Here is a 24595-nt window from a genome sequence, read left to right as displayed (position 1 = left end):
TTCAGATACTCATGGCTTCTTGTTCTATCTCTAGAGCCATTTTTAAAAGTAACCCCCTACACTGAAGACCAACCACAATCTGAGTTACCATAGCCCCTCTCTTCCTGTGAAGCTAAAAATTTTCAACAATTTATCAGAGTTAATAGAATAAAACCCAGATTTCTTAGTTATAGTTTAATCCATAGTTTGCTAGCTCTTACATAATCACCTGTGAATAGCTGTACACATCATGGTTTTACACAGCTTTGTAAGAATATGGTCCCCATTACTCTTTCTCTGATTAACTTATATTAACTTTCCTTCAGGTTCTATTCAAATTAATCTGCTCCTACAGGAAACTTTTAATAAAATCTCAGTATAGGATAAGTGCTTCTTTGAGTTTAGCATTCGATGAAACTTGAGCATATATTATACTACACTATCTACTTGCCCAACTATTTCACTAAGTAGACTGTAAGCAAGTGATATGAGCACAGTGGCCTACACATAGCAAACACTCAATAAACATTTGTACCCCTGAACAAAACCAAAAAATATATTATATAGTATTTTTCTCTGTCAAAGAGATTATCACCTAAGAAGATAAAAGAGCTATAATAAAAATAAAAGTTAAACTTACTCTTTTTAAAAACATCAGTATGCAGTATGAAATACTAAAGTACTAAATCTAAATTTTCCATATGTGAATATGGGGGGAACAGTATTTAAAAATAAAGTATACTGGCCACTTGGTGACACTCTTGTTCCATATTTTTCAGTATTATTTAATACTTTATTCTAAGGTTTATTCTACAGGGGAAAAAATTACTTAAAAAAAAAAAAACTCATTCTCTCTAAATCAATAACTCCTGATAAAGTATAACATGTTCCTTAAATACAAAGTGAAATAAATCCTAACATATTTTGAATTTCACAAACAAATGTGTTTTGTACAAACAGATAATCACTGGGTAAAAACAGAACCAAGAGTAGTAGGTAATGATATACTTGAAATGTAGACAAATTATCAGGTATGTGGCTCTATTAAATAAGAAAGTGGTAATTTTCAGAGCATGGGCAGGGGATGGGGGGTATTGTATGAGGATGACAGAAAACTTGACACATTCTCTTTTCCTCTGTTGACTGTTTCCAGTGACTCCACACTCCCATTGATAAAACATATTTGAATAAGAACTACTATATATATATATGTACATGTACACACACACACAATATATATATACACACATACACTGAATTTATAAAGTACATAATGTGGAACAATATGAAACATATAAAACAGATGTTCCACTGCCAGTAATAGACCTGTGGAAGATGGTGCGAAAGCAAGGAAGCCCAGGAATGATGGCAATCTGCAAAAGGAAGTGCTGAGCTGTGTAAGAAGAAAGACTGACAGGGTCAGAAGATTTACTATGTACTGGAATGTAGGCAAAATATCAAGGGTGCTAGTTTCAGGTCTGAGATCAGATTTCACCCTATTTACAAGCTAACGAGCTGTTACTACCTCGCGGATGCCTGCGGAAGACACAAAAGACTTAATTCGCCAGCATAGCAAACACCATAAGCACTGGCATGTTTGCGTGAGTTTCTCCAGGTTCCAAGTCCCACAGGGATGATCTGATATGAGCCCAGGTGTATGCACATGCACATGTGGTGGGTCTGGCTCACACCTGAGGAAACCTGGGAAATCCACTATTTTTACACCAAGCAATAAGCAAGCCCATGAACTGGGAGACTGGGATTGACGTATATACACTGCTATGTATAAAAAAGATAATCTATTATATAGCACAGGGAACTCTACTCTGTACTTGCTGGTGACCTACATGGGAAGGAAATTCAAAACAAAGGCAGCATATATGTATATATATGGCTGATTCACTTTGTTGGAACAGCGGAAACTGACACCACAGTGTAAAACAATTATACTCCAATTTAAAAAAAAAAAAAGATAAGTAAAAATGGGGGGGGGGGGGCGGTGGACTAGAATAGCCCAAGGCTTGTAAAAGGACTGGAAAGAAAAAAAAAAAAAAAAAGCCTGCTCTTTAACACAGAGGAAGACATTACCTTATCCTTCAAGACTGCTCACCACAAACCCAGCTCTGAGAAATAAGACAGATAAACAGCGATCAGGGCCTTGCATTCTTGGCATAACTTGGTAAGATGTGTAGGAGTGCAAGAGACCCATGGAGGACTGTTTATCCCAACAACTGAAAGCCAGGATTCTCTCAATGATATAGAAGGGGAGTAAAATTAGGAAAAGATGAAGGGATACTGCCATGAAGTCAAATATGGAAATACTGTATAAAAATAAATATGGGTATAAAAGTGTGTATCCAGGTCTTATCTATAACAAACACTCTCCACTAAAGAGAACTTGTGTTCCTTAGAGAAACTGCTGATTTGAGGGCTGGGGCAGGGAAAGTATAAGAAGGACCTAGAACATCTTTCAGCAGAAAGTTAAGAAATAATCAAAAAATGAGGTAGGTAAGTCAAAATAACTCAGATGATCTTAATTTGGCAATGAATTCATATATAACACCAAAAGCATTAGCAACAAAAGGAAAAGGTGATACATTAAATTTAATCAAATTTTAACATTTTGTACATCAAAAAAGGTCATGATCCACAAAGTGAAAAAACTATTTACGGAATGGGAGAAAATACTTACAAATTGTACATCTGAAAAGGATTTAATATCCAGAATACATAAAGAACTGCTAAAACTCAACAACAAAAAGACAAACAGCTCAACTTTTAAATGGACAAATAAAACTAAATAGACATTTCTTCAAAGAAGATACACACATGGCCAATAAACACATGAAACTGGTTGTTCATCATTACTAGTCGTTAGGGAAATGCAAATCAAAACCAGGAGATATCACTTCACACTTACCAGGATGGCAATAATAATAGTAATAATGGTGATGACTGATGATAATGATAGAAACATAATGAGTTGCTGGTGAGCATGCAGGAAAAACTTGGACTCTTGGACACTGCTGGCAGGAATGTAAAACAGTGCAGCTAATATGGAAAACAATTTGGTGGTTCCTCAAAAAGCTAAATAAAGCATTACTATATGACCCAGCAATTCCACTCCTGCATATGTAACCAAAAGAACTGAAAACAGAAACTCAAAACAGACACTCATATGTCAGTGTTCACTGCAGCATTATTCACAACAGCCAAAAGGTAGAAACACCCCAAAAGTTCATCAGAAGAAAAATGGAGAAACAAAATGTGGTATACACATACAAGGGAATATTATTCACCCATAAAAAGGGATGTGGTTCTGATATATGCTACAACATACAACAGACCTTGAAAATACTATGTCAAGTGACAGAAGACAGATAGAAAAGAACAAACACTGTATGAATGCAACTATACAAAATATCTAGAACAGGCAAATTCCTAAAAATAGAAACTAGAATGTTGGCTGCCAGGTGCTGGGGGTAAAGGAGAATAACAAGCTATTGCTTAATGGGTACGCAGTTCTGTTTGGGATGATGAAAAGTTTTGGAAATAGTTGAGATGGTTGCACAACACTCTAAATATAATTAATGCCAATGAACTGTATACCTGAAAACTGTTACAATGGCATATTTCATGTCATGTATATTTTACCACAAAATATTTTTTAAAAGAACACACAGAAGCTACTTTGAAGGGATTTGATGGCCAAATTCGGGCATCAAAATAATGATACCAACAGATTATACCACACTGAACAAAAACAGGAATCTGCTGATACTGGGTAGGTCAAAAAGTTTTTTCAGGTTTTCCATATGATCTTCCAGAAAAATCCAAATGAACTTTTTGGCCAACCCAATATAAACAAAGTTTTGTTTCTTATTTAAAGAGGGTAGCAGAGAGAAAGAAAGCTCTTCCTCAAAACATGTCTACACAATATAGAAAGAAACATCTAATTATGAAATCACTCATTTAGAAGCATCTCATTACTAATGAATTCAGGCAAGAAACATCAATGGATACTAAAAGTAGGAAGGGAGTGAAATGGGACCTAGAATGGCATAATCACATAGTTTCAAAGTATCAAAACACTAACTTCAAGGAAGAAAGCTGAATTCACAGTGAAGAAATTTTGCAGATCCCAATCTTACTAAGACAACACCACCAAAAAAGGAAATCAACATTTGCAGTCTAACAAAACACAATAAAGACAGGATCACTTCAGAAACTGCAGCAGAAAAAAATAAAATGCATAACTTGGATCTAATCATGAACATCAGACAAACCTAAATTGAGAAATATTCTATAAAATGTCTGTCCTGTATTCATTTTGCCAAAAACAGCCATAAAAATCAAGGGAAGACTGAGGAACTGTTCCAGATTAAAGAAGTCTACAAAAATAGGACCTATGAGATCAAATTAGATCTTTTTGCTATAAAGTGCATTACTGGGGCACTGCTGGAGACAAAAACAAAAATACTGACAAGTACGGTTCTCCAAATTGCTCAGAATTGTTTTCTTACAAAAATATACAACTACTCCTGTATGGTTTATGATGCAATCATTTTTTTCCCCCTACAACAATAGCTACTTTCCACTCACAAAGTCTTTTAGTAGGAACTCTTCAATGAGTCCATCTGATAGGGAACAACTTAAAGATAACCAGGAAGACGCCAGCCACTAAAAGCTGTAACTTCTGTGATAGTGTAAAATGTGAAATATTACTGAAGATGTCCAGACGTCAAGTGAAGGTGTTGAAATAGAAGCATTTTCTAGTTTACTATGCTGCTTCATTTTTCTTCATAAAAACTGCTTTGTTTTACACCTGTTTACTATCTATAATCTATACTAAAATGTAGGTTTCATGAAAGGAGTTTATTATCTCCAGAGGCTAGAAGAGTATCTGATATATACAAAGTACACAGTAAATACTTAACAAATGAATGAATATAACATATAAAATTAACTCTCTGTTCTGAAAAGAGAATATACCTTGCTTTTTTCCCCACCATAGTTAACTTTTAAAATTATTTTTTAATCATTAAAAATATGTTTTTAAATGATTACTATGTAACAGGCATGGTAAAATATGTGTTGCATGTGTTGAATCATGTAATCCTTTTTTTTAATTGAAGTATAGTTGATTTACAATATTATGCTAGTTTCATGTATACAACATAATGATTCAGAATTTTTTCAGTTTATATTTCATTACAGGTTACTTTAAGATAACAGGTGTAATTTCCTGTACTATACAGTATACAGTTGTTGCTTATCTATTTTGTACACAGTAGTTTGTATCTGTGAATCCCATACCCCTAACCTATCCCTCTAACCTTCCCTCTCCTTTTTGGTAACCAGTTTGTTTTGCATATCTGTGAATCTGTTTCTGTATTACATACACAGCCACTTCTATTATTTGTTACATTCCACATATAAGTGACATAGTATTTGTCATTTATCCCTTATTTCACTTAGCATAATATTTTCTCGGTCCATCCACATTGCTGCAAATGGCAGTATTTCATTCTTTGTTACAGCTGAGTAATATTGTGTGTGTGTGTGTGTGTATACACCACATCTTCTTAATTCATTGTCTACTGATGGGCAAGGGGTTGCTTCCATGTCTTGGCTATTGTAAATAGTGCTTGTATGAGGTACATGCATATACCCAGAAAAAATCTGAAAACAATACACTTGTTTAATGTCCATGGTATAGATAAGAAAACTGATCAACTAATGATCAACAGGAACCACTCTGGTGGTTCAGTGGTTAAGACTCCATCCTTCCACTGTAAGGAGCATGGGTCTGATCCCTGGTCAGGAAACTAAAAGTCCCACATGCTGTGTGACATGGCTAAAAATGTTTTTTAATTTTAAAAAGTTTAAAAATAGAGAAATTAAAAAAAAAAACCCACTACTGAATCAATGAATTTCAAACAACAGAATAAGAGTACAGGCAACATTCTCTGATCACAAATAACTAGGATTACTACATCAGAATCAGTATTAAATTACTATTAGTTACAATAGTGCTTAAAGGAAATTTTAAAACTATACTTGTTAGTAGATAAGAAAAACAATTAAATGTCCAAGTTAAAATTTTAGATTTTTTAAACGAAGCGTATTTGTTTTAGGTTATTAGAAGGCAAACTGAAAACACCTATTAAAATTTAAAATATACATGCCCTTTGACCCAGAAACTCCACTTTTGGCAATCTATCCCATGGGTACCAAAGTACTGTTGCTTAAAGATATTATGTACTCAGATTTATTGCAATATTGTTTTGTACTGGGAACTGCATGAATATTCATCAACAGGTAAACAACTGAAATATCTGGTTTATCCATATAATGGAATATTACTTGGAAATTCAAAAAATGTTAAACCAAATAACTTGGAGGGATCTGCACAAGCCTCTAGAGAAAATCAACTTAGAAAGAAGTGTGTTTAAGTGTTAATTGCTCAGTTGTGTCTGACTCTTTGCAACCCCAGAGACTGGGGCCCACCAGGCTCCTCTGTCCATGGGATTTCCCAAGCAAGAATACTGGAGTGGGTTGGCATTTCCTACTCCAGGAGATCTTTCCGACCCAGGGATGGAACACGGGTCTCGTGCATTGCACGGTTCTCCTGCATTGCAGGCAGATTCTTTACCATCTGAGTCACCAGGGAAGCTGACCTCATTAACAAAAATCAAATACCCCAAGTGTCTGTGAATACAGACAAAATATTAGGTTGGTGCAAAAGTAACTGTGGTTTTGTGTTGTTGAAGTTTGCCATTTGATATTAGAATACACTCAAATAAATGTGGTTATGCTATAAATGATTTTAACATGCATTTCTTACTTTATGTTTTTTTGCTAATGACTTTATTACTTGCTGTTTATTTTAACTACGGAAATGATACTACACAAAAAGAAAATTTGAGCAATTTTCTTAGTCGAGTTCAGAACTAGTCAGAAAGCAGAGACGACTCACAACATCAACAATGCATCTGGCCAGGATGATTTAAGAAATTTTGCAAATGAGAGGAGAGCCTTGAAGATAATGAGTCCAGTGGCTGGCCATCACAAGTTGACAATGACCAACTAAGAGGAACATCAAAGCTGATCCTCTAAAACTACACAAGATGTTGTCCAAGAACTCAGTGTCAACCATTCTATGGTCATTTGGCATTGTAAGCATATGGTCATCGAAGCAAGTTGGAAAAGTGAAAAAGCTAGGTACGTGGGTACCTTGTGAGCTCACCAAAAATTTTAAAAAAAGCATTTTGAAGTGTCATCTTCTCTTATTCTACACAATAACGACAAACCGTTTTGGGATTGGGACGTACAACAAAAAGTAGATTGTATATGACAACCAGTGATTACCAGCTCAGTGACTGGACCAAGAAGAAGCTCCAAAGCACTTCCAAAAACCAAACTTGCACCAAAAAAGGTCATCATCACTGTCTGGTGGTCTGCTGCCCATCTGATCCGCCAAAGCTTTCTGAATCCTGGTGAAACCATTATATCTGAGAAGTATGCTCAGCAAATCAATGAGATGCATAGAAAACGGCAACGCCTGCATCCAGCTCTGGTCAACAGTAAGAGCCCTACTCTTCTCCACAACGCCACCTGATCGCACGTTGCACAACCAACACTTCAAAAGTTGAACAAATTGGGCTATGAGATTTTGTTTGCCTCATCTGCCATATTCACCTGATCTCTCACCAACCAAGTACCACGTCTTTAAGCATCTCCACAACTTTTTGCAGGGAAAACACTTCCATAACCATCAGGAGGCAGAAAATGCTTTCCAAGAGTCTGCTGAATCCCAAAGTATGGATTTTTATGCTACAGGAATAAATAAACTTATTTCTCATTGACAATAACATGTTGATTATAATGGTTTCTATTTTCCTTAATAAAGATGTGTTTGAGCCTAGATATAATGACTTAAAATTCACAGTCCAAAACCACAATTATATTTGCACCAACCTAACAGAACATATACCAAGCTACTAACACTGCTACAAAGATTGAGGAGTAACATATATAATTTTGTTTCATTTATGTAAAATTATCCACAGGTACAGGGGGGAAAATGCTAAAAAAAGAAAAGAAAGAATAAAGACAGAAATAGCTCAGGTGGTAAAGAATATGCCTGCCATGCAGGAGATGCAGGTTAGATTCCTGGATTGGGAAGATCTCCTAGAGATGGAAACGGCAACCCACTCCAGTATTCTTGCCTGGGAAATCCCATGGTCAGAGGAGCCTGGTGGTCTACAGTTCATGTGGTCACAAAGAGTAGGACATGACTGAGAGACTAAGCATAGTACCATACATAGTACACAGTACAATAATCCAAGAGCTGGTTCTTTGGGGAGAAATAAACCATTATAAACCATTAGTTAGCCTAATCAAAACTTGTATGTTTTTTTAAATTTTGATTTTTATATTTAGGTCTTTATTATATCAGATTATTTATGTTCACATGCCAGGGTTCCAATTTTATGTTTTTCTCTCCTGAATGGAGAGTAAGTTTCCCAGTACTATTTATTTAAAAGTTCATTCTTTCTGCATTTGATTTGTAATACTACTATTGCTATACCCTAAACTCCTAGACATATCTAGGTTTGCTTCCAGACTCCCTACTGTTTCACTGTTCACATTACTACAACTTTGTTCTGATACATGATCTATTGAGTGTTCACACCTTTTCAATACTATTTTTGTTATTTGGCCTCTTCCTGTTAATTTTAGAATCAGTTTACCAACTTCTAATTGCACTCATCTCACACGCTAGTAAAGTAATGCTCAAAATTCTCCAAGCCAGGCTTCAGCAATACGTGAACTGTGAACTTCCAGATGTTCAAGCTGGATGTAGAAAAGGCAGAGGAACCAGAGATCAAATTGCCAACATCCACTGGATCATCGAAAAAGCAAGAGAGTTCCAGAAAAACATCTATTTCTGCTTTATTGACTATGCCAAAGCCTTTGACTTTGTGAATCACAATAAACTGTGGAAAATTCTGAAAGAGATGGGAATACCAGACCACCTGACCTGCCTCTTGAGAAACCTATATGCAGATCAGGAAGCAACAGGGAGAACTGGACATGGAACAACAGACTGGTTCCAAATAGGAAAAGAAGTACGTCAAGGCTGTATATTGTCACCCTGCTTATTTAACTTCTATGCAGAGTACATCATGAGAAATGCTGGACTGGAAGAAGCACAAGCTGGAATCAAGATTGCCAGGAGAAATATCAATAACCTCAGATATGCAGATGACACCACCCTTATGGCAGAAAGTGAAGAGGAACTCAAAAGCCTCTTGATGAAAGTGAAAGAGTTGAGTGAAAAAGTTGGCTTAAAACTCAACATTCAGAAAACTAAGATCATGGCATCTGGTCCCATCACTGCATGGGAAATAGATGGAGAAACAGTGGAAACAGTGTCAGACTTTATTTTTTTGGGCTCCAAAATCACTGCAGATGGTGACTGCAGCCATGAAATTAAAAGACGCTTACTCCTTGGAAGGAAAGTTATGACCAACCCAGATAGCATATTCAAAAGCAGAGACATTACTTTGCCAACAAAGGTCCGTCTAGTCAAGGCTATGTATGGATGTGAGAGTTGAACTGTGAAGAAGGCTGAGCGCCAAAGAATTGATGCTTTTGAACTGTGGTGTTAGAGAAGATTCTTGAGAGTCCCTTGGACTGCAAGGAGATCCAACCAGTCCATTCTGAAGGAGATCAGTCCTGGGTGTTCTTTAGAAGGAATGATGCGAAAGCTGAAACTCCAGTACTTTGGCCATCTCATGCAAAGAGTTGACTCATTGGAAAAGACTCTGATGCTGGGAGGGATTGGGGACAGGAGGAAAAGGGGAAGACAGAGGATGAGATGGCTGGATGGCATCACCGACTCGATGGACGTGGGTTTGTGTGAACTCCGGGAGTTGGTGATGGACAGGGAGGCCTGGCGTGCTGCAATTCATGGGGTCGCAAAGAGTCGGACACAACTGAGTGACTGAACTGAACTGATGCAGCAAACAAACAAAAAACTGGAATTTAGACTGGAACTATATATTCACACCTGAATTTGAAGAGAACTGATACATTTGTGATGTCTGTCTCTTCCCATCCAATGATGTTGCATTGCTCCTTTTTTAATTGAGGACCTTAAAAATGTTCTTTAGAAATGACTTGTAATTTCATCCAACTAGGTCTCACACACTTTCATTAAATTTCATTTTTATTACTCCTTGATAGTTTTTATGCTATAGTGTTTTTAAATTACGTTGTCTAATTTATTCTGTTCATACTTGACTTTATTATACTGAACTTTGCTAATTTCCCAATAATTCTAATCGTTTATAGACTTGGATCTTCTGCATGGGTAATTATATAATCTGTAAATAAATTCTGTTTCTTTCATTGTAACCCTTAACCTTCATTTTCCTTGTCTCAGTTAGAGTGGGGCTGAAACCATTATTACCATGATGAATAGACGCAGTGAGAACAGGCATTATTGCTCTGCTCTGGTTTTAAGGCGAATGCCTCTAACTTTACCAGTCAGTATAGCAAATGCCTGTTTATTAAATACACAGAATTTTCTCTTCCTGGCTGAAGTTATATACTAAGTGTTAAATTTTATCAAAGCATTTTTCAACATCTGTTATCTCTGTTGTTTCTTTTGAGAGAAGCAGTCTGCCATGAACTCTGAACCCCGCCATAGGTATGAAACTGAAAGGCCTAACCATCCACTGCTACAGAAGAGTTTTTGTAACTGGTCAACAGATAGTTCAACAGGTCAAGCTGACCGCAGTTTAACTCCCATGTGACTGCTTACTCCCCAGGAAAGGACTGGCTTGCTTCCTGACTGCAACAAAAGCTATCTAGCTTAACTCTGGGTTTCTCAGTTACAGTGCATCCCACTGTGTGCAGAGCCACCAATCTGCCCATCACATCACCCTGTGGGACTTGGGGACAGGGACCCAACACTGCCATGCTGATGCTTCTGCTGACTACTGGGCTGTAACAACCGCCCACTGAATCCAGCTGTCTACTTCTAGCACCTATGACGTTGTGGCAGTTACTCCTTGCCATTCTCCATGAGTTTGTGATTCTTCTCCAACAGGCTATAAGAGATCTTTAAAAGGATCCTTTACAACCTCCAACACTATCAAAGTCAAGTTATACAAGAAAGCAACTATCAACCCAGTTAAATCTATCTGTTCTTTTTTTCTAACTATTCTATCAAATGTCTCTATATAAGTAACCAAAGCTAACAATGATCGAGGTCCTTCCAAAATATGTTTTCCTAACAGAACTTAATTGATCAAAATAAAGCAACTAAGAGATGCTTTATAATAGAAGATAATTTGTAATGACTCAAATATTTTCAAGAAGGATACTTCTGGGAAAAAAATGCCTTACTTTCTAATTAAGTAAATAGATACCTTATAATCCACATGACTCATTAAGAACAATTTAATAAACAGAAAAGAATAAACAATAGTTTAAATATTTTTATTATCTATTATGAAATGCCAAGAGATAAGAATGCTAGCTTACTAGTGCCATTAATAGTATATTACACAGTCACAAAAAGATTATAATACTAGCTGCTTCTGAAATTTCAAACCCTATTTAATATTTCATCTATGTGCCTTAAGGTGAGATTTCAATAGGAGACATTTCAATGAGGCAAACATCAAAGTAATTATATTATTATTTTTATCTTTTTACCTGTATTCAGGCTGTCGGCTTGCAGAATGATCATCTCTCGTCCACCTATAGCCAGATTCATCCTGTAACAGAAAAATGTTACTTAAAATATTCATTTACATTATTTTGGTCAAATAGAGTATCTATTTGTATCTAACAACATTACTGGAAACTAGTCTCAAAACCAAAATAATATGAGGGAAAAAATACTTTTCTAAGTTTCTCTGTGCTTCAAAGGCATGAGAAAGAAAACAAGATACAAGTCATCCATTTCAAACCACTAATTTGGTAGACTCAGAACCTGTGGTACTTATTTATCTCTATTAAAATACTTAAAAGTATTTCTTTGGTGGGCCCAAACAACTTTATTGTCAAAAACACATGCCATCATTCACAATAGAGAAAGTCTGTTCAAGAACAAAAGTTCAATTTAAATTCAAACACATATTTCTCAATCTTTCATTTTATTTTCTTTCTCTGTGAAGTTTGCTCAGCAATTTTCATCTTGAAGCCTAATGAGGAAACCGTCACTTTCCCAGTTTTCTTATTGGTTTCCTTTTCTCATCCTACCTCCCATTAAAAACTATAATTGGAAACAATATAATAAGAGATCAACACTATATTAGATAAACCATATTAGACCAAGATGTTTAAAATCTTGTTTAAAATTAAGGTAAGCTTAAAATTTTAAAAAGTAACACACTTTGTCCTCTGAAACAGACAAGTTGGAAGAGGTACATATGAAGGAACCACATAGTAATCCACACTCCATTACTTAACATTACACATACAACAAGGGACAATCAGTCCTCCATATCCACAGGTTCCACATTAGCAGATTCAACCAATCACATTTAAAAATATGGGGAAAGGGTGGAATTCAGAAAATTTCAAAAAGCAAAGCTTGAATTTGCCTCATGCTAGCAACTACTTACATAGCACCATGCTGTATTAAGTATCACAAATAATCTAGAGATGATTTAAAATACATGGAGGATGTACATAGGTTATATGTAAACACTATGCCTTTTTATGTAAGAGATTTGAGCATCCTTGGGATTTGGTATACTGGGGGTCCTGGAACCAATCCCCTGATATCAATGGACAACTGTAACATGTGCATTACCTACAATCAGAAACAATGATTCAGCTAAAATAAAAATAGTATCTTCATTGTCCTCTTTAGCATCACATACCATACTTACAGAAGTAAAATGCGTTCACCATTTTTCTTCCCAACATTAAACTGAAGAAAAAAGTCAACAGCTATAATATCACATTGGATCTAGTAAGTAGTTTGCTTTATATTAACTGAAGTCTAGGTAAGAATTAGTATCATGAGAATCCTAAGGATCTCAAGTGGGTTTATTTGTTTGAAGAATATTACATGAGAAAATGTGTAAAGAATGAACAATTCAATTTATAACAATAAGAGTAAAAAATACTATCAAGGCACTATTACGTTTCAAATACAGTTTAGTCCACTGAATCCAAAATTCCCTGTCTACACTAAGCAGCCACAGGGTTTTCATGAGGTAACAACTGTTTAACCAAAGGCTAAACTGTTTCTCCTTCAGACTACCTGAAAGAATGACTCTGGTGGCAAAATTCAGTATTTCTAAAATAAAGATAATGCATAATGTTTACTTTTCAATATTGAACCCTTCCTCCTAAAGGAAAAGCATGACATTTAAAAGTGAACAAAATAAAAATGAATTCTATTGAGACGTAAGAAAGCTTTCATCAAATTTTATTTAAGCAATGACTGAATATCTCATTAATTACGATATTGCATGGTAGGAAAGGGGAAAAAGCAGAAAATATAGGAAAATGGTTCAGCAGAAGAATGATGTAAACATGCAAGCTATGTCAAAGGAAGTGCATCAAGGAATAGTTTAATCAAGTTCAATAACAGATTACTGCAACATTAAATATGTTTCTAGATTATTAAAGATGATTAAGAAAAGAACATAATAAAGCAATAGTAGCTAAGATTTTAAAAATGCTTATTATAGGAAAGGCAATGTTTGGAGAGCTTTCTGAGGTAAGAAGTAGACTTTATTAATAATTATAACAAAATGAGACTGAGTGTCAACAACCTTAACCCAACCTCACCCACAGCATTTCATCATGATGAAAATAACGTAATTTTAACTGGGCACATTCAGTAACAGAAGATAACTACATGCTGATCACTTGAAAGTGAAAGTGAAAGTCACTCAGTTGTGTCCGACTCTTTGCGACCCCATTGACTATACATTCCATGGAATTCTCCAGGCCAGAATACTGGAGTGGGTCGCCTTTCCCTTCTCCAGGGGATCGTCCAACCCAGGGATCGATCCCAGGTCTCCCGCACTGCAGGCGGATTCTCACTGAATACAAAAGCAATAGGTAAGATTACCTTTATCTGGTTCTACAAACCCTCGCCAACTGAGGGAATAAAAAAGCAGGCGAGTTGGAATCAATGTTATTAAATCTAAGACAGAGCTATCTAGAGCGCTTACCCACTTTGTCCAGCACCCCAAGATTCTTGACTACCAGTTCCCATTTGACAGGTCCAGCAGGCAATTCAACAGAGCATCAAGCAGGAAGTGTTTATTCAACTGCCTCCATGGCCAGTCACATAAATTCCAAAAATTACATGATTCTTAAACTTATAAAAAACAACAATTAGTACATGGGGGAAATTTACATACTCCTCTGTGAGGTGGACCACTTCTTCGATCATGAGAAAAACTGCGGCCCTCGTCACAGTCTCGGTAATCAACATGACTGTAATATCTATTGTAGCTTCCTTCACCAGGTCTGTCTAGCAGTGGTGGTTTCTTTGGCACAACATTAACTACTCTACGGTAGCCATCCTAAAACAGACAAAAAGAAATACATAAAAATCACTAACTTCGCTATTTGGTTTTGGAAACGTTTTTTTAAAAGCATAGGAGTTATCCTTAATCAAATAGAGTAAATGTATAAACAAACAAAAATGCATTAATGAAATAACATGAATAATAACTAATAGTAAGGTCTTCACATGAATTAAAGGAAATGAAACTGTTCAATGAGAAAGCCAGGTGTTTAAAAGTAACATGCAGCAATGCAAAAAACCAATCATAAGTAAAAGAAAAAATACAACATTATTAATAAAAAAATAAACCATGAAAAGGAGAATGTCACAGTAGCTCTAATCCCTAGTTGTCCAGGTATTTTAGAAGTAAAATCATTTAAGATAGCACACATCTTTTGTTCACTGTGTCTGAAGTTTACTGTCCAGAAAAAAATAAAAGATTTTTATACATAACCAACAGCAAATAAGGAGATAATACTGAGCTAGAAAGATCTAGAGGATACATTTTGCTATTTCTAAAACAGCACATAAGAGAAGAGCCTGTGACATCATAAGTTTGGAAGCAAAATAAAACTCGATATAAAAGCTGAACTAATTTTCAAAGTAATATGTTAATGTTTTAAAGTTTAGCTGAATGGATTCTTAGTGGGAGTTGGGAAACTGAATAGAGGGAAAATAACACCTATCTTAGACTAGAAGCTGCTGTAAAATAAAAATGATTATCAACAAGAAGAACCAGAGAGCTACAGAACATGCATCTCTAAATAATCTGGTCTTGAGCACTCATGCTGTGTCTATCAATATCAGATGAGGCCTATGTGAAAGAAATTGGCAGGCTACCCAAGTGTAAGATATGATCACTATGAATTAACTAATTCGACAAAATGAAAAACTCATAATGCCTAACGTTTGGGAGTGGTAATTTTACTATTTAAGTCTCAGTTTCATTATCTGAACAATGACATTAATAACAGTAACTACATCATGAAGTTGTGAGGACTAAAGAAAAACCAGACTGTAAAACACTTAGTACAGCAGGATACACTAAGTACACAAAAAATGTTTGCTATTATGATTACTATTTTTGCAAGTCTAAGTGAAACACTAAATTCCTCAAAATGGCTACTTCCTTAAATTGCTTCTTATCATTAATAACTACAACTATTCAATAACTATTAAATAGCTATAAAATAGCTATTTAAATATATTAAAAAATATTTTAGTAGCTATTAAATAACTACACCAATGCCAAATTTCCCAATGAGTAGGAAATTTGTCAGTGTGCCACAAAGAAACAGTTAATATCCATTTCAGAGTTAAAATGACCTATGTAATTTTTTACCATGGGGATATAAGGTGGTTTCCTTTAGTATGTAACATACTAAATTGTAATATATATTCTGTATGATCACATAAAATATAGTACACAAATGAATTTAGTGACTTTTTCTTCTTAACACTATCTTTCATAGAGATTTCAATTAAATCTAAGCAAATACTGAGCTTAAAAAAAACTGTCACTAAGCCAAAATTTACAGCATCTTCTAATTCAAAATTTGTTGCACATAAAATTCAAACCACTGACTTCTCCAATTGTGGGAAACCATAAAATTCAATTACACAATACCCATTTGTTCCTACCAAATAATAAATGAAAATAATCAATCCAAAGTTGTTAATAAGCAAAAGAAAAAATCTGCTAATGATAGCTCTTGTATCTAGCAATGAAGATGAAACTGCCATTTCCTTTATGTTTTGAGAAAGTGTACAAATATATACATTATACCATCCCTCTGGTGGTGTTGCACTGAGTAATTCTCACAAACACACAGGATTACGAGAGCCACAAGGAGAAAAACCTGAGTGCTTATTTACCTGTAATTTATCTTGTAATCTTTAAGAGCAGAAAAGCAAGACAACGACCAGAACTCATAAAGATGCTACCTCCTGGAGGTCTAGAGGAAATCACATGAGAGTCCTAAAGAAAGGTCTTTGAAGAGAAGGGGGATTGTTCTGCATGCAGAACAGTGTCCTCCTAATGCTGACATGTCAGCTAGATCCGTTAACTCAAGAGCAGGAGAAAGACCAAGCAAGGAAGACAGAAAGAGTAAGATTAAATTCCAAGAGACATTTCTGAGAAAGCAGTAAAACATGGTTCCCATAAATCCCCTCTTCTTGTTTTAATGAATGTTTCTTTGATCTTCTTGTCAGAAGAACAGTGTTAGCATCGCCTCAGTGCAGGTGAGTCAAGAAAATAAGGCAATCAATGTTCTAAACATAAGAAAACATGCTATCACAGTCTGTGATCGAGTCCAAAGAGCACGCTGATTTTCACCGAGCCATAAAAGTGCAGCTTCCAAAGCTGCAAGTCGAGATAAACTCATGTGATCAATTTCCACTGTTCAGTAAAATCAGAAGTTATATTAGTCTGTACTTGGCAGTTTTTAAGGAAATAGAAAGGGCTGCTGTAATAGCAGCTGCCATGGTAACAGCCATTATGGAAACTATTAGAGTACCTAAAAGACGTTTTTTACCCCAAACTAGATTGGATTGAGCTAGGTGAGAATCACCACACCAGGGTTAATTTAATAGAAAGGGTAAAGTTATAAGCAAGTGCAAAGATGTATGGTCTGGTAGTGCAGATATTAACATGGGCATTCATGTCTGTAAAGTTCCAAACAAAATGATTACTGTTAAAGATTTGAAGGCCCTGTTGCAAAACCTGTGAAAAAAAAGGACGTGCAAGATGATGCCACATGAGGATCTTAGTAGGAGAGTATTGTAATGGTGCTGGTGCAAATTTTAAATGGAGTACAAGTTTTGTAAATCCGGGATTCCATAAAGGATCAGATTTATTATAGTGAAAGAGAAAAGACCAAATCTGATCATGCCAAGTTCTGTTACTGTCTTGAACCAATAATCCTTGGAGACCCCAATTTTCTATTGTATAATTATTGATCATGAGAGCTGTGTGGAAAAATTGTGAGATCTGCAAACATGCCAATTAAATCCATCAAACAGTCGCATATCAATCCACGCATGAATACATAATGGGATTAATGGTTTAGGGTGAGACATTCCAGACGCTGTTTCCTTGGAAACCAAAAGTAAACACAAAGGTCTGATGTTTAATGGTAACAATTCGAGATCGTTTTGGGGGGTTTTATTATATTATTCATATACCACTGAGTGCTGGTATAAGCACATATCTGTGCATTTGTTCAGTTAGTTATGCAGAAGGGTAGATGTGAACCATTAATGGTCCAAGGAGAATCTAAGGTATTGCATAGGTAAAAGAGATGGGAGGAGAAAGCCACTGTCCCCTAGTAATGGTAGAATCATTGGTAGAAATAGGAATTTCTGGATCTTCCCATGGGACAACAGACAACAAAGGGGGGTTCATGAAGTGAGCCCAGTATGTATAGTTATTGTTAAGTAGCATACAAGCAGGAACCCAGGTGAAAAACAGAAGTAAAAAACTAACCTGAAAGAGCCATACCTTATGGGCAGAGTTAGCAGTTACAATGGCTAAAAGGGAAAGCAATATATTTTCAGGAGTAATAGGTGTGCCACTATTAACAACAGCTATTTCAGCTCTTAAAGTAAGACGTTTAATATCACCCCACATAATGTCAGCGGCTGGAGAATGATTGGTTATTTCTCAGTCTTTTTGGAAGAGGCATGCCAGGAAGAGTCATCTGGGTGGTCAATAGATGAAACTCCAGTAATGGATCCTTAAGTCCTTGGTGCCAACTTATGATAAAGTTTCACACAATGGGCAGGGATACAAAGTGGACCCGATGGAGACAAAACAGCAGCATATTCCCTTCCCCATGTTACTAATTTAACAGGTCCTTGCCAAATAGGAGAGAGGGTGGTTGTTTAAAAAGTACCAGAGGGAATTCTTATGAATGTGGAGTAGCAAAATGTCTAGTAACAGCAGCTGATTGTGAAGAATTTTTGGAAACTGACAAGTGATTAGGAGTGAATAATGGTTTTTCCAGTGGTCATGTATGGATGTGAGAGTTGGACTGTGAAGAAAGCTGAGCACCGAAGAATTGATGCTTTTGAACTGTGGTGTTGGAGAAGAGTCTTGAGAGTCCCTTGGACTGCAAGGAGATCCAACCAGTCCATTCTAAAGGAGATCAGCCCTTGGTGTTCTTTGGAAGAAATGATGCTAAAGCTGAAACTCCAGTACTCTGGCCACCTTATGTGAAGAGTTGACTCACTGGAAAAGACTCTGATGCTGGGAGGGATTAGGTGCAGGAGGAAAAGGGGACGCCAGAGGATGAGATGGCTGAATGGCATCACCGACTCAATGGACTTGAGTTTGAGTGAACTCCGGGAGTTGGTGAGGGACAGGGAGGCCTGGCGTGCTATGATTCATGAGGTTGCAGAGAGTCGGACAAGACTGAGCGACTGAACTGAACTGAAGGCAATATATAATCATTCCCTGCTGCTGCTGCTGCTGCTGCTAAGTTGCTTCAGTCGTGTCCAACTCTGTGGGACCCCACAGACGGCAGCCCATCAGGCTCCCCTGTCCCTGGGATGCTCCAGGCAAGAACACTGGAGTGGGTTGCCATTTCCTTCTCCAATGCATGTAAGTGAAAAGTGAAAGTGAAGTCACTCACTAGTGTCCAACTCTTCACAACCCCATGGACTGCAGCATACCAGGCTCCTCCATCCATGGGATTTTCCAGGCAAGAGTACTGGAGTGGGGTGCCATCGCCTTCTCCAATCATTCCCTAGCAGGGATTAATTCTTTCCTTTTCAGTTTATTTAAAATTAATTTCAGTAGCCCATTCATGCATTCAATAATGCCTGTCCAGTAAGGTTGTGAGGAATACCTGTGATGTGTTTAATATCCCATAGACGAAAGAAATCCCTAAGTTTGTGTGATGTATATGCTGCAGCATTAGCAGTTTTAGTGGCTTGAGGGTGTCCTAGAATAGTAAAACATTCAAGGTGAGCTTGCACATGATGTGCTTATTCTCCATGCTGTGTGGTAGCCCATAAAAAGCCTGAAAAAGTATCGACAGTTACATGCACAAAGTGAAATGGTTTAAATGGAGGATAATGAGTCACATCCATCTACCATAACTCATTAGAACAAAGACCACAAGGGTTATAATGCCAGCTTCTGGGAGAGAAGGAGTTAATAACTGACACGTGGGACAGGTACTAATAATCTTTTGGCTTCCTGTATGGTTAGAGCAAATTGTTTAGGTAGCGCCTTGGCACTCTGGTGGAAGAACTGATGTGACTGAAAGGCAGCAGTAAACGATGATCCTATAAGGTGAAGACATGAGTCAGCTTGTTGATTTCCGAAAGTGAGAGCTCCGAAAATTGTCTATGTCCTCCAATATGAGCTATGAAAAAACGATGATGTCGTTTAGTTAAAAGAGTTTGAACAGAAACAAAGAGGGAAAGTAATGGTTTATCCATTGAAGTATTTTAAATAGAATCAGGCACTTGTTGAATGATATTAACAACATAAAAGGAATCTGTTAAGAGAGTAAAGTTTGCAAGGTTTGCAATGCAAGCAAGACAGCAGCTAATTCAGAATGTTGTAGGGAAGTTTGGGGGCTGGTAAAGATCTTTATCCATCCTGATGTTTCCTTCCAGGTCACTATCCCTCAAGTTTTGACTGCCATCTGTATAGTGGGTAAGGAAGTTAGGAACAGGATTTCTAGAGACAAGAGGATGTAAAGAAAAGGGCACTAATTGTAAAAGAGAAGTTATTTTATCCATCAGTAAGTTGTAAATAATTCCCCTGTAAAATCTGATATGGCGATTTGAAATTGTTCATTAGTTTGATATAATGATTCCACGTTTTCTTTAGATATTCCCACAAAATTGTTTGTGGATCTGAGCCAGTAAGGCAACAGAGGCCTAAGTGTCCTTGCTGTAATAGATGTAGTCCCTCCTGTAAGCAGGGAAGAATAATATATTTTGGTTGATTAGGATCATGTAGCCATTCAATGTTTTTTATCTCTTTAGGTAAGATGTGGGCAAATATTGCTGTAGGAGTATGTTTGTTAGAAAGAAGAATCAGTGAAAAAGGATGTGAAGAAACATACAGTCAAGAAAATGTTTTAACATAAGCAGCGCTGAATTGTGGTAATAAAGCATAATGTTGAGGAGAAAAACAGCAGGGTGAGTGAGGTAGGATCTTCATTTCCCTGTAATAATTGAAAGAAAGTGAACGTGAAAGTCGCTCAGTTGTGTCCGACTCTCTGTGACCCCATGGACTATACAGTCCATGGGATTCTCTAGGCCAGAATATTGGAGTGGGTGGCCTTTCACTTCTCCAGCGGATCTTCCCAACCCAGGGATCGAACCCAGGTCTCCCACACTGCAGGAGATTTTTTACCAGCTGAGCCACAAGGGAAAGGAAGCTCTGCAATATGTTGGGATGCCTAACGTAGGTCGTATACAATTTAAGTGACTCAAGAATTGCTGTAAAGAAAGAAGTGTTAATGGTTCTGGAACCTTGAAGGAAAATTGTAAAAGAGTAATTGCTTTTTGTAAAATTTGAAAACCAAGATATTTCCATGGGGGCATATGTTGGATTTTCTCTGGAGCTATTATTAACCCCTGTGAATTCAAATATGTCTGCAAGGAAGAGAGAATTTCTGCTAATTTTTGTGGTGAAGAGTGTGCTAAAAGAATATCATCCATATAATGATAAATACAGGCATCAGGAAATTGTTGTCATAACAGGTACAGACTTAGATCTACAAATCTTTGACACGTGGTAGGGCTATTCTTCATACCCTGAGGTAAGTATTTCCACTGATATCATTGTAAAGGATGATGATTATTTATATTAGGAACTAAAACTGTAAATTTCTGTTTATCTTCAGAATGTAAAGGTATGGTAGAAAAAAAAATTTTAAGATCTATAATTATTAGTGTGATCATCTGGAATTAGAGAGGGGTTTGGAATAGCTGGTTGTAATGAACCCATCGGCTGCATTTGAGCATTATTTACTCTTAAATAATGAATTAAATGCCATCTTCCTGATTTTGGGGGGATAATAAAGATGGGAGTATTTTAAGGAAGGTTCTCTATGTCCTGCATCTAATTATTCTTTAACCAATTGTTCTATAAGCCCAATTTCTTCTTTAGTCATAGGTCACTGCTCTATCCAGATCCAGGGGGTGGGGGTAGGGGAGGGTTCATCAATCTAGATGATTTGTAATGGTATATAATAGCAGTGGCCCTGAGGATAAATTTGTCTGTAGTTTTAGTTGATATTGTTATAATATATCTCACCCCCATAAAGCTGTAGGAATATTCATGATGTAAGGACAGATAATAGCTACATGCCCTTCTGAATCTGTACAGATTTTTGGAAAGGTGCTTTGATATGCTTCTTGGAATCCCCCAACAACTAACATCTGTCCATGGACGCTTTTTAAAGGCCAGATGGAAGGCCATTCTTGTTTTGTGATAATAGCTATATAAGTTCCTAATCTATTAAACCCTTGAATGAAAGGTCTTGAATTTTTAGAGTTTATGTGGGGTGGTTAGTCAATTAGCATTGTCTAGTAAGCCACATTCGAAGATCCAAAGCCTCCTTTCCTAATTTCTTTCTCTGCTGAGGGTACAAAATAAGGCAAGAGGAACAGCTGTGCAAGTTTTGTCCCTTTCTCTACTGTATGATAAGTATGTGAGAGCCATAATTTGAATACTGCCTGAGTAAACAGAATCAATTACCCTTGGTAAAATATGAATACCTTTCATAGTTATGCTGGACCGGCCTAAAATAATTCCAACGGTGTCTTCAGATAAAGGGCCATAAACTTCTGTAGGAATACATTTAACTTCTTCAACACTATGAACAGAGGTTAGCAATATTGTACAGGAGGTGGTGATCAAAACCATCCCCGAGAAAAAGAAATGCAAAAAGGCAAAATGGTTGTCAGAGGAGGCCTTACAAATAGCTGAGAAAAGAAGAGAAGTAAAAGACAAAGGAGAAAAGGAAAGAAAAGAAAAGAAAAAGAGTTCCAAAAATAGCAAGGAGAGATAAGAAAGCCTGCCTAAGTGATCAATGCAAAGAAATAGAGGAAAACGATAGACTAGAAAAGACTAGAGATTGTTTCAAGAAAATTAGAGATACCAAGGAACATTTCATGCAAAGATGGGCACAATTAAAGACAGAAACGGTATGGACCTAACAGGAACAGAAGATATTAAGAAGAGGTGGCAAAAACACACAGAAGAACTATACAAAAAAGGTCTTAATGAAACATATAACCACGATGGTGTGATCACTCACCTAGAGCCAGATATCCTGGAGTCCAAAGTCAAGCAGGCCTTAGGAAGCATCAGTATGAACAAAGCTAGTAGAGGTGATGGAATCCCAGAAGAGCAACTTAAAATCCTAAACAATGATGCTGTTAAAGTGCTATACTCAATATTCCAGCAAATTTGAAAAACTCAGCAGTGGCCACAGGACTGGAAAAGGTCAGTTTTCATTCCAATCCCAAAGAAGGCAATGCCAAAGAACGTTCAAACTACCGCACAATTGCACTCATCTCACACGCTAGCAAACTCATGCTCAAAGTTCTCCAACTTAGGCTTCAACAGTACGTGAACCGAAAACTTCCAGATGTGTAAGCTGGATTTAGAAAAGGCAGAGGAACCAGAGATCAAACTGCCAACATCCACTGGATCACAGAAAAGCAAGACAGTTCCAGAAAAACATCTGCATCACTGACTACACTAACGCCTTTGACTGTGTAGATCACAACAAACTGTGGAAAATTCTAAAAGACAAGGGAATACGAGACCACTTCACTTGCCTCCTGAGAAACCTGTATGTAGGTCAAGAAGCAACAGCTAGAACCAGACATGGAACAACGAACTGGTTCCAAATTGGGAAAGGAGTACGTTAAGGCTGTATATTGTCACCCTGCTTATTTAACTTATATGCAGAATACATCATGCAAAATGCTGGGCAGGATGAAGCATAAGCCAGAATGGAGGGAAAAATATCAATTATCTTAGATATGTAGATGACACTACCCTTATGGCAGAAAGTGAAGAGGACCTAAAGAGCCTCTTGATGAAAGTGAATGAGGAGAGTGAAAAAGCTGGCTTAAAACTCAACATTCAGAAAACTAAGATCACGTCATTCAGTTCAGTTCAGTTCAGTTGCTCAGTTGTGTCTGACTCTTTGCAACCCCATGAATTGCAGCACGCCAGGCCTCCCTATCCATCACCAACTCCCGGAGTTCACCCAGACTCACGTCCATCGAGTCAGTGATGCCATCCAGCCATCTCATCCTCTGTCGTCCCCTTCTCCTCCTGTCCCCAATCCCTCCCAGCATCAGAGTCTTTTCCAATAAGTCAACTCTTCGCATGAGGTGGCCAAAGTACTGGAGTTTCAGCTTTAGCATCATTCCTTCCAAAGAAATCCCAGGGCTGATCTCCTTCAGAATGGACTGGTTGGATCTCCTTGCAGTCCAAGGGACTCTCAAGAGTCTTCTCCAACACCACAGTTCAAAAGCATCAATTCTTTGGCGCTCAGCCTTCTTCACAGTCCAACTCTCACATCCATACATGACCACAGGAAAAACCATAGCCTTGACTAGACGGACCTTTTTTGGCAAAGTAATGTCTCTGCTTTTGAATATGCTGTCTAGGTTGGTCATAACTTTCCTTCCAAGGAGTAAGTGTCTTTTAATTTCATGGCTGCAGTCACCATATGCAGTGATTTTGGAGCCCCCCAAAATAAAGTCTGACACTGTTTCCACTGTTTCCCCATCTACTTCCCATTAAGTGATGAGACTGGATGCCATGATCTTCGTTTTCTGAATGTTGAGCTTTAAGCCAACTTTTTCACTCTCCACTTTCACTTTCATCAAGAGGCTTTTGAGTTCCTCTTCACTTTCTGCCATAAGGGTGATGTCATCTGCATATCTGAGGTTATTGATATTTCTCCCGGCAATCTTGATTCCAGCTTGTGCTTCTTCCAGCCCAGCGTTTCTCATGATCTACTCTGCATAAAAAGTTATATGCAATATATATTTTATATATATATATATATA

The 24595-nt window shown here is 37.0% G+C and overlaps 1 protein-coding gene across 11 annotated transcripts in view; it reads right to left on the bottom strand.

Moving 5' to 3' along the window:
• The window catches only part of PPHLN1 (periphilin 1), a 173440-nt gene that overhangs the window by 120973 nt on the left and 27872 nt on the right, over positions 1–24595 (bottom strand). For 8 of the 11 annotated variants that reach the window (XM_070370636.1, XM_070370637.1, XM_070370635.1 and 5 more), the window contains exons 3-4: positions 14388–14552; positions 11713–11774 (exon numbers count right to left, since the gene is read on the bottom strand). In XM_070370636.1, the coding sequence (XP_070226737.1) occupies positions 11713–11774; positions 14388–14552 (227 nt within the window). The remainder of the gene's footprint in view (positions 1–11712; positions 11775–14387; positions 14553–24595) is intronic. The other 3 variants (XM_005896814.2, XM_070370638.1, XM_070370639.1) reach the window with 1 other exon arrangement.

Source organism: Bos mutus, chromosome 5 (assembly GCF_027580195.1).
Source record: "Bos mutus isolate GX-2022 chromosome 5, NWIPB_WYAK_1.1, whole genome shotgun sequence".
Lineage (NCBI taxonomy): Eukaryota > Metazoa > Chordata > Mammalia > Artiodactyla > Bovidae > Bos > Bos mutus.
This window is presented reverse-complemented; position numbering and strand designations above follow the sequence as displayed.